General features: G+C 45.2%; 1 protein-coding gene across 5 annotated transcripts in view; it reads right to left on the bottom strand.

The window, feature by feature from the left end:
- tdrd9 (tudor domain containing 9) overlaps nt 1-13,681 on the bottom strand; it is a 254,200-nt gene extending 240,519 nt beyond the window's left edge. For 3 of the 5 annotated variants that reach the window (XM_038777784.1, XM_038777793.1, XM_038777802.1), the window contains exon 1: nt 13,448-13,681. In XM_038777784.1, the coding sequence (XP_038633712.1) occupies nt 13,448-13,614 (167 nt within the window). In that variant the 5' untranslated portion in view covers nt 13,615-13,681. The remainder of the gene's footprint in view (nt 1-13,447) is intronic. The other 2 variants (XM_038777817.1, XM_038777811.1) reach the window with 2 other exon arrangements.
- Between the last annotated feature and the right edge of the window lie 1,587 nt (nt 13,682-15,268).

Below are 15,268 nucleotides of genomic sequence, written 5' to 3'. Positions count from 1 at the left end.
ATTCACCTGAGGAAGGAGCAGTGCTCCGGAAGCTAGTGTTTGAAACAAACATGTTGGACTTTAACCTGGTGTTGTAAGACTTCTTACTATTTTGAAGAGGAGCAGTGGAGTTATTGCCAGTAATCTGGTCAACATTTATCATGCAAACCACATCACAAAAAGATATCTGGTCATCCAGAGGACTGGAGAATTGAAAACATTATACCAGTGTTCAACAAAATGGTCGAAAGACAAGCCCAGCAATCACAGGCCAGCCAATTTAACTTTGGTGGTGGGAAATTTTTTTTAAACAGTTACATGGACAAATGCAAGTTGGTTAAGAAAAGTCAGCATGACTTAAGGGAAAATAGTGTTTAACTAATTTGCTGGAGCTTTTTGAAGAGGAGGATGAGAGTTGATGCTATTGAATGTGGATTTCCAAAAGACATTTGATACAATACAGCAAACATGTGAGCCAAGTCATATCTCACAAAGCACAAATGCCCAAAAGGAGAAGTCAGTCAACCATAGCTGACAAAGTCAAGGATGGTCAAAAGATTAAAAGAAAAGACCCATAAAGTTGCCAGAAACAGTAACAAATGTGAGAACTGGGAGCATTTTAGAATACAACCGAGGACCAAGAAACTAATAAAGGGAGAACAGAATATGGATGTAAACGAGCAACACATCAAAACTAGACTGTAAAATTAAATCCAGACTGTAAAAGCAAAGGTTCGTATAGGCGAACGGTTTGGCCAAACAAAATGTGGGTCCATCACAGGCAGAATCAGGAGAATTTATAATGGAGAACAGAGAAATGGCAGAGAAGTGAAATTATTGCTTTGAGGGAGATACAAGACATCTCTCAGAATCAGAGACCCAAGGGAGAATAAGAAATTGAAGGAAATTAGTATTAGTAAGAAGATTGTATTGGAGAAATTAATGGAGCTGAAGGTTGATAAGTCCCCAGGACCTGAAATAAAAACAGAAATGCTGGATAAACTCAGTAGGTCTGGCAGCATCTGGGTGACGAGAGCAACAAAGTTAATATTTCAAGTCTGTATGATTCTTCTACAGAACTAAGAGGAATATAAATGTTCTTAATTGCATAGGTGGAGTGGGGGTTAGGGAGGTGGAGCAGAATAAGTCAGGGCTATGTTGTCATGGACACAAGGTAACGGAATTGGTGGCATTAACGCCTGAGAAGTGCTAATAGTGGCACAAAGGTACGGTAGCAGAATGTGTCAATGGGAGAGTGAAGGTCAGCGAGCAGAACTTGTTAATAGGAGATCACCTCTTTCAATTTAGTTGACTGTATTTGCTGCTCTCAATGCAGTCTCCGCTACATTGGGGAGATTAAATGCAGACTGGGTGACTACTTTGCAGATTCAACTGAGGCATTTATGAAGGAATTAGAAATTTGAAAAGGAACAACATGTAGGCTTATGGGGAAAAGGAGAGAGAATGGTACAAAATAAATTGCTCCTCCAGAGGTCACCAGCAGCACAAATGTCAGTCTTCAGTCAATTTGATTCACTCCACATGAAATCAATAAATGGATACTGTAAGGGCTATGGCCCTGACAATATTCCAGCAATAGTGCTGAATACTTGTGCTCCAGAGCGTTCTATGCCCCCTGATAAGTTGTTCCACGACAGCTACAACACTGGCGTCCTCCTGGCAATTTGTTTTGTTGGAGCAGGCCAGTGAGTTGATAAACAATTGACAAATGTCAACAAATGCTAGCACATGTACGTCTTAGGCCTGCTGCAATGTTCCAGCCATGCCTACTGCAGACTGGAAGACCCTTATCTCCCAATTAGTCACGTTGCAGCCTTCTGGACTCAACATTGAGTTCAACAACTTTAGGCAGTAAACTTCCCCCTCCATCTTAATCCTACCCACCCTTTGTAGTTTGCTGTTTTTCAGCTCCCTAAACCAAAACAAGCCCATCCCGACCCCACTTGGCCACCTGTCCCTTGATGTTCAGTTTCTCCCATTAACGCATTCGGTTATCTCGTCTTTTGGCACCACTTGCACTCTTCATGCCATAATGGCACCATTAACACCTCTCTTGGTCTTGTCAATGACTAATTTCTCAATATCTTCGTCGCCCCGACCTATCCGAGACAAGTAATAGGGAGAGAGCAGTTGAACACGTGGCTACAGGGATGGTGCAGGAGGGAGGGTTTCAGATTCCTGGATAATTGGGGCTCATTCTGGGGTAGGTGGGACCTCTACAAACGGGATGATCTACACCTGGACCAGAGGGGTACCAATATCCTGGAGCGGAAATTTGCTCATGCTCTTCGGGAGGGTTTAAACTAATTCAGTAGGGGGTTGGGAACCTGAATTGTAGCTCCAGTATACAGGAGGTTGAGTAGCAAGGTCAAGAGTAAGGTTTCAAAGTTGCAGGAGTGTACCGGCAGGCAGGAAGGTGGTTTAAAGTGTGTCTACTTCAATGCCAGGAGCATCCGGAATAAGGTTGGTGAACTTGCGGCATGGGTTGGTACCTGGGACTTCGATGTTGTGGCCATTTCGGAGACATGGATAGAGCAGGGACAGGAATGGTTGTTGCAGGTGCCAGGGTTTAGATGTTTCAGTAAGCTCAGGGAAGGTGGTAAAAGAGGAGGAGGTGTGGCTTTGTTAGTCAAGGGCAGTATTACTGTGGCAGAAATTACGTTTGATGAGGACTCGTCTACTGAGGTAGTATGGGCTGAGGTTAGAAACAGGAAAGGAGAGGTCACCTTGTTAGGGATTTTCTATAGGCCTCCAAAAAGTTCCAGAGATGTAGAGGAAAGGATTGCAAAGATGATTCTGGATAGGAGCGAAAGTAACAGGGTAGTTGTTATGGGGGACTTTAACTTTCCAAATATTGATTGGAAACACTATATTTCGAGTACTTTAGATGGGTCCGTTTTTGTCCAATGTGTGCAGGAGGGTTTCCTGACACAGTATGTAGATAGGCCAATGAGAGGCGAGGCCATGTTGGATTTGGTACTGGGTAATGAACCCAGGACAGGTGTTAGATTTGGAGGTAGGTGAGCACTTTGGTGATTGTGACCACAATTCAGTTACGTTTACTTTAGCAATGGAAAGGGATAGGTATATACCGCAGGGCAAGTGTTATATCTGGGGGAAAAGGCAATTATGATGCAATGAGGCAAGACTTAGGATGCATCGGATGGGGAGGGAAACTGCAGGGGATGGGCACAATGGAAATGTGGAGCTTGTTCAAGGAACAGCTACTACGTGTCCTTGATAAGTATGTACCTGTCAGGCAGGCAGGAAGTGGTCAAGCGAGGGAACCGTGGTTTACTAAAGTAGTTGAAACACTTGTCAAGAGGAAGAAGAAGGCTTATGTAAAGATGAGACGTGAAGGTTCAGTTAGGGCGCTCGAGAGTTACAAGTTAGCTAGGAAGGACCTAAAGAGAGAGCTAAGAAGAGCCAGGAGGGGACATGAGAAGTCTTTGGCAGGTAGGATCAAGGATAACCCTAAAGTTTTCTATAGATATGTCAGGAATAAAAGAATGACTAGGGTAAGAGTAGGGCCCGTCAAGGACAGTAGTGGCAAGTTGTGCGTGGAATCCAAGGACATAGGAGAGGTGCTAAATTAATATTTTTCGTCAGTGTTCACACAGGAAAAAGACAATGTTGTCGAGGAGAATACTGAGATACAGGTTACTAGACAAGAAGGGCTTGAGGTTCATAAGGAGGATGTGTTAGCATTTCTGGAAAGTGTGAAAATAGATAAGTCCCCTGGGCCGGATGGGATTTATCCTAGGATTCTCTGGGAAGCTAGGAAGGAGATTGCTGAGCCTTTGGCTTTGATCTTTAAGTCATCTTTGTCTACAGGAATGGTGCCAGAAAACTGGAGGATAGCAAATGTTGTCCCCTTGGTCAAGAAGGGGAGTAGAGACAACCCCGTTAACTATAGACCAGTGAGCCTTACTTCTGTTGTGGGCAAAGTCTTGGAAAGGTTTAAGAGAGATAGGATGTATAATCATCTGGAAAGGAATAATTTGATTAGAGATAGTCAACACAGTTTTATGACGGATAGGTTGTGCCTCACAAACCTTATTGAGTTCTTTGAGAAGGTGACCAAACAGGTAGACGAGAGTAAAGCAGTTGATGTGGTGTATATGGATTTCAGTAAAGCGTTTGATAAGGTTCCCCACGGTAGGCTATTGCAGAAAATCCGGAGGCATGGGATTCAGGGTGATTTAGCAGTTTGGATCAGAAATTGGCTAGCTGGAAGACGACAAATGGTGGTGGTTGATGGGAAATGTTCAGACTGGAGTCCAGTTACTAGTGGTGTACCACAAGGATCTGTTTTGGGGCCCCTGCTGTTTGTAATTTTTATAAATGACCTGGAGGAGGGCGTAGAATTTGGGTGAGTAAATTTGCAGATGACACCAAGGTCGGTGGAGTTGTGGACACTGCGGAAGGATGTTGCAGGTTACAGAGGGACATAGATAAGCTGCAGAGCTGGGCTGAGAGGTGGCAAATGGAGTTTAATGCAGAAAAGTGTGAGGTGATGCATTTTGCAAGGAATAACAGGAAGACAGAGTACTGGACTAATGGTAAGATTCTTGGTAGTGTGGATGAGCAGAGAGAGCTCGGTGTCCATGTACATAGATCCCTGGAAGTTGCCACCTAAGTTGAGAGAGTTGTTAAGAAGGCGTACGGTGTGTTAGCCTTTATTGGCAGAGGGATTGAGTTTCAGAGCCATGAGGTCATGTTGCAGCTGTACAAAACTCTGGCGTGGCCACATTTGGAGTATTGCGTGCAGTTCTGGTCGCCGCATTATAGAAAGGATGTGGAAGCATTGGAAAGGGTGCAGAGGAGATTTACCAGGATGTTGCCTGTTATGGAGGGAAGATCTTCTGAGGAAAGGTTGAGGGACTTGAGGCTGTTTTCGTTAGAGAGGTTAAGAGGTGACTTAATTGAGGCATACAAGATGATCAGAGGATTAGATAGGGTGGACAGTGAGAGCCTTTTTCCTCGGATGGTGATGTCTAGCACGCGGGGACATAGCTTTAAATTGAGGGGAGATAGATATAGGACAGATGTCAGAGGTCGGTTCTTTACTCAGAGAGTAGTAAGGGCGTGGAATGCCCTGCCTGCAACAGTAGTGGACTCGCCAACACTAAACGCATTCAAAATGGTCATTGGATAGACATATGGATGATAAGGGAAAAGTGTAGATGGGCTTTAGAGTGGTTTCAAAGGTCGGCACAACATAGAGGGCCGAAGGGCCTGTACTGCGCTGTAATGTTCCATGTTCTATCCCTGTTTTGCCTTAATGCCTCCACCGCCAGACCTGCTGAGTTTATCCAGCATTTTGTTTTTATTGTATTGTATACAGTATGACAAGTTGTCACACAATCTGCAACTCCTTCCAGATCTCAAATTGGACATATTGACAGGGGGGAAACTATCACACAATCTGAACATTAGGGAACTGCATTTATAAATATAAGTGGAAAGCTTTTATCACCTCAAAATTCATCAGTCTATTTTAAATAAAAAGCTAAATGATGCGGGTGCCTTGAACAGTGCTACCAAACTATACACCCTCAAAAAGCCTCCTGCTAGGTGCTCAGTTTGGGTTCCACCATATCCACTTGACTCCAGACTTCATTACAGCCTTGGACAAAAGTGTTGCATTTCGGAGCTGAGGAGAGAGTGACTGCCCTTGATTGAAAGGCAGCCTTTGACCAAGTGTGACAATAACAAACTCCAGTAAAACTCAAATTAGTAGTACAAATCAGGGAGAAAATTCTCCACTGGCTGGGGCCATAACTACCACACAGGGAAATGTCATAGGTTCAACCATCTAAGCAGCATTATCAATGATCTTGCCTCCATCATAACGTCAGAAGTGAAGATGTCCCCTGATGATTGCACAGTATTCAGTGCAGTTATTTTAAATATCATACTGAAACACTTCATGCCAAAATATAGTGGGACCTGGACAACATTCAGGCTTGAGCTGCTGTAACAAGAAACATTTGCAGCACACAGGTGCCATACAATGAACACCTCTAAGAACAAAAAAGGTTAATCAGCTCCCTTTGATAAGTAACATGTTACCATCGCTGAATCCCTCACCAACATTCTAGGGCGTCATCTTTGACCAGAAACTTAATTGGACTATCCACATAAACAACTGTGGCCACAAGAACAAATCAAGTGATGGAAATTCTACAGCAATAAATCACTTCCTGACTTTCTAAAACCTTTCCACCTTACACAGGCCACAAATCAGGAGGGTGCTCAAGTACTCGCCACGTACCTGAATGAACGATGCCCAGCAACACAAGATGTTCCACACCAGGACAAAGGCATACTGGTTTTACTGGACAAGTAATCAAAGGACTTTTGCTCAAGAAACACGGTGACAAGGGGAACATAAATTCAGTAGCACAGTTGCTTCACAGCTCCAGGGTCCCAGATTCGATTCACGGCTTGGGTTACTGTCTGTGCGGTGTCTTCACGTTCTCCTCGTGTCTGCATGGGTTTCCTCCAGGTGCTCCGGTTTCCTCCCACAGTCCAAAGATGTGCAGGTTAGGCGGGTTGGCCATGCTAAAATGCTCTTAGTGTCCAAAAAGGTTAGGTTGGGTTACAGGGTTAGGATGGAGGCATGGACTTAATTAGGGTGCTCTTTCCAAGGGTCGGTGCAGATTTGATGGGCCGAATGGCCTCCTTCTGCACTGCAAATTCTATGATCCTAACTTCAAAATAAAACCGGAATTAAAATTATGAACATAAAACTACCAGGTTGTGGTTCCAGGTCTGGCCACTCATGCCCTTTAGGGTAGGAAATCTGCCATCCTTACCCAGTCTGGCATGTTTGATTCTCAACTGCCCTCCCGAGATGGCCGACCAAGATTATTGTATCCAAGCACCATGGAAAAGTTTTTTAAAAAATTAAATATTTGTCCAGCATCAACAATGACAAAGGCAGACCCAGCTCAACTGACCCTGCAATATCCTCCTCACTAACATCTGGAAATTTATGCCGAAACTGGTAAAACTGTTCCACACAAGTCACGCTTGAGTCTGACATAGTCTTTCTCACCAAATCATTCGTTGCAGCCAATTTTCCAAACTCTTTCATCAGCATGCCTGGGTACAGTCAGTCCCACCAGCAGTAGAGACTTTTGAGGGTTTTTTTAGAACAGTACAGCACAGAACAGGCCCTTCAGCCCTCGATGTTGTGCCGAGCAATGATCACCCTACTCAAACCCACGAATCCACCCTATACCCGTAACCCAACAACCCCCCCTTAACCTTACTTTTTAAGGGCAATTTAGCATGGCCAATCCACCTAACCCACACATCTTTGGACTGTGGGAGGAAACCGGAGCACCCGGAGGAAACCCACGCACACACGGGGAGGACGTGCAGACTCCACACAGACAATGACCCAGCCGGGAATCGAACCTGGGACCCTGGAGCTGTGAAGCATTTATGCTAACCACCATGCTACCGTGCTCCCTTAATTTTCACATAAATTTCCCATAAATTTCCAGATGTTAGGTTGGGGCACAATGGAATACAGTCTGAAGGGAGTGGCCCTAGGTGCCCTCAATGTTAACTCCAAACCTCAGTCTCTTTTTTTTAAAAATAGTTTATTGAAGGCGTTTTAAATATATGCATAATCACAAATATGGAAAACCTAACCAAACCACTCCTCCTCCATCACCCCCAACAAGAGTCCCCACTCATCTCGCTGCCACCCCGGTACCCGCATCCCTTTTCCAACTTATCGTATGTGTATCCCAAACAAAAAGTAAACACCCCCCACCGACGACTCAATACTCTAAAGAAATCGATAAACAGCTTCCATCTCAATGTGAATCCCTCCTCCACCCCTCAAATGGTAAACATAATTTTATCCAAATGCAGGAACTCTGCCAAATCACTCACTCGTACCCCCGCTTTTGGCAACTCAGAGTCCCGCCAACACAGCAAAATCCGTCTCTGGGCTATCAGGGAGGCAAAGGCCAAAGTCGTCGGCCTCTTCTACCCCCAAAATCTTTGATATTATGTCAGAAACTCCCTCAAACCGGACATACTCAAAACATATGCACATGGTTCTCCGGTCTCCCGCACAACACCCACACCTATCCTCCACCTGAAAAGAACTGACTCACCCTGGACTTTTTAAATTGGATAAGACTTGGCCTAGCTCACAACGAGGATGGATGCACCCTCCGCAGACCTTCTCTCCACACTCCGGCCCCCATGCCCTCTCCTACTCCTCCTCCACAGGGGCACACTCCGTCTTCATTGGCTCCCCATACATGTCCGCAACCCTGTCCTCCCCAATTTCATCCTCGTACAGAAGCTTATCCTGCAGCACCGGGGGTGACAGTGCTGGAAAAGGCAGCACCTCCTTATAATAAATCCCTAACCTGTAGATACCTGAACTTATTCCCCTTTGGTAACTGGTACATCTCCTCGAGCTCTTTCTTCCAGGTCTGCAAGTTTTTCTCCCATGAACAAATCACTGAACTACTTTATACGCACCTGCCGCCACCCCAAGAACCTTGCATCCAACCCTGTTGGCCCAAACCTATGATTGTCCCAGATCAGTGCCCACAGCGACATGCCTTCCAATCCAAAGTGCTGTCAACACTGGTTCCAAACCCTCAGTGCCGATACGACCACCGGACTCGTGGAGTACCGAACTTGCAAGAACTGAAAGGGTACCAACAACAGTGCCCTCAAGCTGGTCCCCTTACACGAGGTTGCCTCCATCTGTCCCCAAACCAACCGCTCCCCCACTGCCCATTTCCTAACCATTGCAATGTTTGCTGACAGATAGTAATTCAACAAACTCAGCAATGCTAACCACCACACCTGTCGATCCCTCTCCAAGCAACAACCTCCTCATCCGCAGAACCTTCTCCGCCCACACAAATCTCAAAATCAACCCATTCATGTTTCTAAAAAAGGACTTGGGGACAAAAATTGGGAAGTTCTGAAATACAAACAAAAGCTTCAACAGCACCATCGTCTTCACTGTCTGCATCCACCCACCAAAGACAATGGCAGCACATCCCATCTCTTGAAGTCTGTCTTCATTCCCTCCACCAGCCTCACCAAGTTCAACTTGTGCAGCTGGGCCCAACTCCGCGCCACCTGTACCCCAAGTCAGCGAAAGTTCACCCCCACCACCCGAAACTGCAATTCCCCCAGCATCCTCTCCTGTCCCCACGCATTAATCGGGAACACCTTGCTTTTCCCCCACATTTACAAACGGCCAAATTCTCGCGAGGATCCCCACGATCCTATTCAGCTCCCAATCGGGTCCGAAATATACAACAGTCCAAAATATACAACAGGAGATCATCTACATACAAAGAAACTCGGTGCTCGCCACCCCCCCCCAACCCCCAACCCCCCAACCCCCCAACCCCCAACCCCCAACATTTGCCTTAGGCGCCTTGTACAGCAGCCGAACGCAATCCACAAATCCCTGCCTAAACCCGAACTGACCCAACACCACAAACAGATACGCCCATTCAACCCGATCAAATGTCTTCCCCGCATCCATTGCCACCACCCTCTTATACTTCTCGGTCCTTCAAGGGAATCATAATAATATTAATCAGCCTCCGTACATTCGCTGACAGCTGCCACCCCTTCACAAACCCAGTCTGGTCCTCTCCTATCACCCCCCGACACACAATCAGCCCAAACTCCATCTGGAGCCTCTGCCTCTCACAAATGAAAATGGTTGGGGTTCCTCAGGATAGTTTCCCAAGCCCATCTACAGCTGCTTCATCGTTGGCCATCCTTTCATCCTGAGGCCAGAAGTGGGGATGTTCCCTAATGAATGCAGTGTTCAGCTCCATCTGCAACTGCTCAGACAATGAAGTTGTCACTGCCCAGAGGCAGTGAAACCTGGACAACATTCAGGTTTGGTATGTTTGATAAGTGACAAGTAACAATAGCACCACACAAGTGCCAGGCAGTGGCCACAGTAGTCCAATCTCCATGATATTCAAAAACATTGCCATTGCTGAATGCCTGAGCATCAACATTTTGACGGTCCAATAGCTAGCAACCTAACTGGCTGCAAGAGCAAGTCAGACCCTGGGTATTCTGCAGTGAGTGACTCCCCAAAGTCTGATCATAATTTTCAAGGTACAAGTCTGGAGTATTATGGAATACCCTCCCCTTTCCTGGAAAAGTGCAGTTTCAAGCCAACATGACAAACTTTAATTTATCCTGCACAAAGCTACTCATTTGACTGCTACCTCAATGCCACCATGATGTGATCAAATGGATAGAGATATCCAATATTATCTGTGTGGATTTCCAGAAGACATTTTAATAAAGTTCCCCATAAGATAGATTGTTGAGACAAAGTTGATCCTGGAATTCCAAGGAAAATTATTGACATAGTGAGGAAATTGAGAAAAGAAGTAAGGCTAATTGGCAAGCATTCTGACTGGATGTGCCTAGTGGTGCCCCACAAGTATCTGTGCTGGAGCCTCAACTATTCACTATATTCATTAACAAATGGAAATGGAAAGCCACATATCCAAATTTGTCAATGACACAGAAATAGGAGGCATTATAAGTGAGGGTGGAAGCACACAAGTAAGTGGACAAGCAAAACAGTGGAAAATAAATTTTAATGTAGACAACTTAGGTCATTCATTTTGAATTCAAAAAGGATGCAGCAGGATTCTTTCAAAATAGTGAAAGCTAAAACCAGTGGAAGTCCCAAGAGGCTTGTGGGTTCAGGTCAAAAGATCAATAAAGATGTCAAAACAGTTTAGAAAGTATCAAAAAGGCAAATTGAATGCAAACCTTTATATCCAGAGGATGATAGTACATGAGAGCTGAGGTCATGCTTCAGCTATACAATGCCCTGGTCAAATAACACCTGGAATACTGCGAGCAGTTCTGGGTGTTAGTTGTCATACTTCAGGAAGGATACATGAGCTTTGGAAGGAGTACAGTTTGAATTTCCAAAATTGGCATCTAGCCTCCAAAGCCTAAGCTACAAGGAGAGATTAAACAGAATCAGTATCACAGAATTGTTACAGTGCAGGAGGCCATTCAGCCGATTGACTGCATCCGCTCTCTGATCGAGTATTATGACTGAGTGCCATTCTCCTGCCCTTTCCCCGTATCTTTGCACAGTGTTTCTATTCAAACAATCATCTGATGCCCTCTGGAATGCTTCGATTGTACCTGCCTCCACCACATTTCCAGGCAGTAGATTCCATACCCAAACCACAGTGTAAAAGGATTTTTTTCTCACATCACAGCCAAAGGTTGCATTCCCTAGAATTTAAGGTTAAGTATGATTTAATTTAACTTGTCATAATATTAAGGGGAATAGAAAGGATGGATTGAGAGAAGCTACGAGTCTAGGCCACAGTCAAAAGATTAGAGTCAGGCTCTTTAGGAGTGAAAATGAGGAAACACTTCTCATCGAAAAAGGTAGTAAAAGTTTAGAACTCTCTTTTCACAAATGACAACTCATGCTATTAAATCAATTGAGTTTTAAGACTGAAATTGATAGATTTTTGTGAGCATAGGTTATTGAGGAAGATACAGCAAAATAAAATACTGTACATGGAACAAGGTTAAATTGGTCACCAACTCAAAGAGCTAAATTGGCCTACTCCAGTTGCTATGTAACTTGATTGCAATATGTACCATTTGCGAGATGCACTGCAGGAAGGCTTCCTTCTCAGTAACACTTTTTAAACACAAGACCTCTATTGCCTGAAACAGGGATAACTGACACATGAGATCACCATAATCTGCAAATCCCCTCCAAATCACACACCATCCTGATTTGGATGTGTATACTGCCGCACCCTCATCCTGGAGCTCCCTCCAGAACAGCAATGACAGCCTACCTACACCACATGACCACAGTTGTTCCATGCAGCTACCAATCACCACTTTCTCAAAGGCAACTAGGGATCGACTGTAAATGCTACCTTTATCAGTGACATCACATTCCTGCGGCCTCATCCGGGACCTGGGATTCATGTCGCATTACATTCATCCCCCACCATCTGGCCTGGGCTTGCGAACTGTCCTAGCTAGAGACAATTCACACCTCTTTCACCTGGAGTTACCCCTATCTTTGGATTTGTAAATATTTAATTACCTGCAAATGCTTGCATTCTAAGCATTGCGTGGCATCTTTGAATTTGTCTATATATATGTTTCTGGAACATACCTTCATTCACCCGAGGAAGGAGCAGTGCTCCGAAAGCTAGTGTTTGAAAAAACATGTTGGACTTTAACCTGGTGTTGTAAGACTTCGTACTGTACAAAAAAAACATTAAGAGTTCTAATGCTTTGCTCTCCTTTCAGAAGGTTCACAACGCCAGGGATCCAGGTTCAATTCCAGCCTTGGGTGACTCTCCCCCGTGTCTGCGTGGGTTTCCTCTGGGTGCTCAAGTTTCCTCCCAGTCCAAATATGTGCCGGTTAGGTGGATTGGCCATGCTAAATTGCCCCACAATGTCCAAAAGGTTAGGTGAGGTTACCGGGATAGGGTGGGGAGTGCACCTAGGTAGAGTGCTCTTTTGAAAGATCAGTGCAAACTCAATGGGCCAACTGATCTCTTCGACACTGGATAAAAACAAAGTATTGCGGATGCTGGAATCTGAAGCTAAAGAGAAAATGCTGGAAAATCTCAGCAAGTCTGGCAGCATCTGTAAGGAGAAAAAAGAGCTAACGTTTCGAGTCTGATGACTCTGTCAAAGCTACGGTTAGGGTTAGCTTTGACAAAGAGTCATCGGACTCGAAACATCAGCTCTTTTCTCTCCCTACAGATGCTGTCAGACTTGCTGAGATTTTCCAGCATTTTCTCTTTCGATCTCTTCTACACTGTGGCGATTTTACGATTTGCAATGCTAAAGTATTTGCAAAAAAAAGGGAGTCAGTAAAAAACTACACTTATCTACCAGTTCTGTACACCAACTGCCAAATGTCTCGACAACAAATGACCAGGTCAGACACTTTGGGAGAAACCAAGCTCCAGAAAGTTGCTAAACAAGTGCTTTCTGTGAACTATTAACATTTTGTTCCTGAGCGACACTTAAGAATGCCACCATTTGCAAAAATTGTATCTAAAGGGCCACAAAATATTTACATAAAATCAACAGGATAAAGGGGACGGTGACAAATCTAAAAAAGCAGGCATTCTTGGAATGAAGTCTGCTCCTCCTCACTCAATATTTTCAATCAAACTAATTTGAAAATGTAGCCAACAAACTTAGTACGCAAAATACACGGGCAGATAAAGATCATCCCGGTTTTTTGTGTGCGCCCGCCTATGTGAAATCTGGGATGGAGCAGCAAATGTTTATTCCTCTCTACATGGAGTAGCTGCATGCAGAGGGAACCACCATGAGCTCGGACCGCCCCCCTGCCCACCCACACGCGGTGCCTGTCGCGGCTCAGGTCGATTCTCACCGCTTCGCTCGCGGGGTTTCAGGCTCCGGGCTGCACTGCCCCGCACCTGATGTCGAGGCATCAGCGGCCAAAGGAGCCCGTTTTCCTCCCAGCGGTTCGACGCCCATGACCGTTTTGCCGATGGTGAACCAGTCCTGTATTTGCTGCGCCACCAGATTCCGGATCATGGTGCACGCGCGGCAGCAGTTGGGCGAGCCTGGAGCGGCGAAACTGTGCTTATCTGCACCTGCGCACTGCCGCCACGATGACGCCCGCGCATGCGGCAATCTGTCCGTCGTTCGGTAGTCGCTGACGTGCCCACGTTTCACACCTCCTCGTGAACCTGGGCCAGGCAAAATTCGCCATCAATACGTCCAGGCAGTGGGAGACCGAGGGTGTTACCCGGCTGGATTGCCTGCCCCTCTTCCCCAGCTATGTTAGTGGTCAGCTGTCCCTGGAGAGAAAGCATGCCGTGTCCTCCGTGCAAGGGCTGGAGTGTTTTGTCGACCTTTTCCGCCACATTTTCATTTAATGTTGGGCAAGTTTTCGTTGCACCCACCAGGATTTGATTTGTTCCTAAGTTTGTTTCTTTGGTATAATTAGTTGATTAACCTTGAAAGACCTCCACCTGTTTCACACAATTAGAATTGCATCCATTGGAAAACGACTGGTTCCAATGTGTCAGCTCCGGCGAACTGATTGTCGGAGGGACGATTTCAGAGTCTCAGTTCCGATCTCGTAAAGAAATCTCGTCCTTTTTCTGCAGCTGCCACGTTACAGGGAGGGGTCGCCGCCGCAGCAATATTCTGGATACAAAGGCAAAATGCTGCGGCTGCTGGAAATCTGAAATAAAAAAGCAAAAGACTAGAAATACTCAGCGGGTCTGACATTGTGGAGAGAAAAACAGTTGCTGTTTCAGGTCGATGATCTTTTGTCAGAACTGAAAAATTAGAAATGAAATAGGTGTCAAACAATTACAAGTGGACAAGTTTGAAAGGAGCACAAAAGGAAAGTCTTTGATATGATGGAGGGCAGGATAGATTAAATGACACAAGGTATCCTTGTATAGAAGCCACAGGGAGTAGTAGGGGACAAGTAAAGAAACAAAAAAGGTGACTCGAGAAGGTGGAATGGCAGGGTGGCAGTCTTCTGAAAGCAAAGGGAATAAGTGGCCTAAAAGTAGATAAATCCCCGGGCCAGATGAGGTGTATCCCAGGATCTTGGGGAGGCAAGGGAGGAGATTGTAGCAGCTCTGGTAATTTTCAAATCTTCTCTGGCCACAGGACAGGTGCCAGAGGACTGGAGGACAGCAAAATTCTGAAGAACAGAATTATTCTCCAATTGGACGGGCAAGGATTAATCAAGTATAGTCAACATTGTTGTGTCAAAGGGAGATGATGTCTTACAAATTTGACTGAATTTTTTGAGGAGGTGACTAGGTGCGTAGATGAGGGTAGTACGGTTGATGTAGTCTATATGGCATTTAGTAAGACTTTTGACAAAAAGTCCCACGTTGGAGGCTGATGATGAAGGTAAGAGCCCATGGGATTCTGTGCAATTTGGATAACTGGATCCAAATCTGGCTGAGTGGTAGGAGGCAGAGGGTGCTGGTTTACGGTTTTTGTGACTGGAAGCCTGTATCCAGTGGTGTTGCACGGGGACCGGTGCTGGGTTCCTTGTTGTTTGTGGTGTACGTTAATGACCTGGACATGAATGTAGGAGATATGATAAATTTGCAGATGGCATGAAAATTGGTGGTGTGTAAATAGTGAGGATCAAGGCATCAGATTACAGGACTGTTTAAAAGGACAGAAGAGTGGCAAATGGAATTTAACCATGAAA

Source organism: Scyliorhinus canicula, chromosome 2, assembly GCF_902713615.1.
Source record: "Scyliorhinus canicula chromosome 2, sScyCan1.1, whole genome shotgun sequence".
Classification (NCBI taxonomy): domain Eukaryota; kingdom Metazoa; phylum Chordata; class Chondrichthyes; order Carcharhiniformes; family Scyliorhinidae; genus Scyliorhinus; species Scyliorhinus canicula.
The sequence above is the reverse complement of the archived record's forward strand: the minus strand, read 5'-3'. Positions and strand labels throughout refer to the sequence as shown.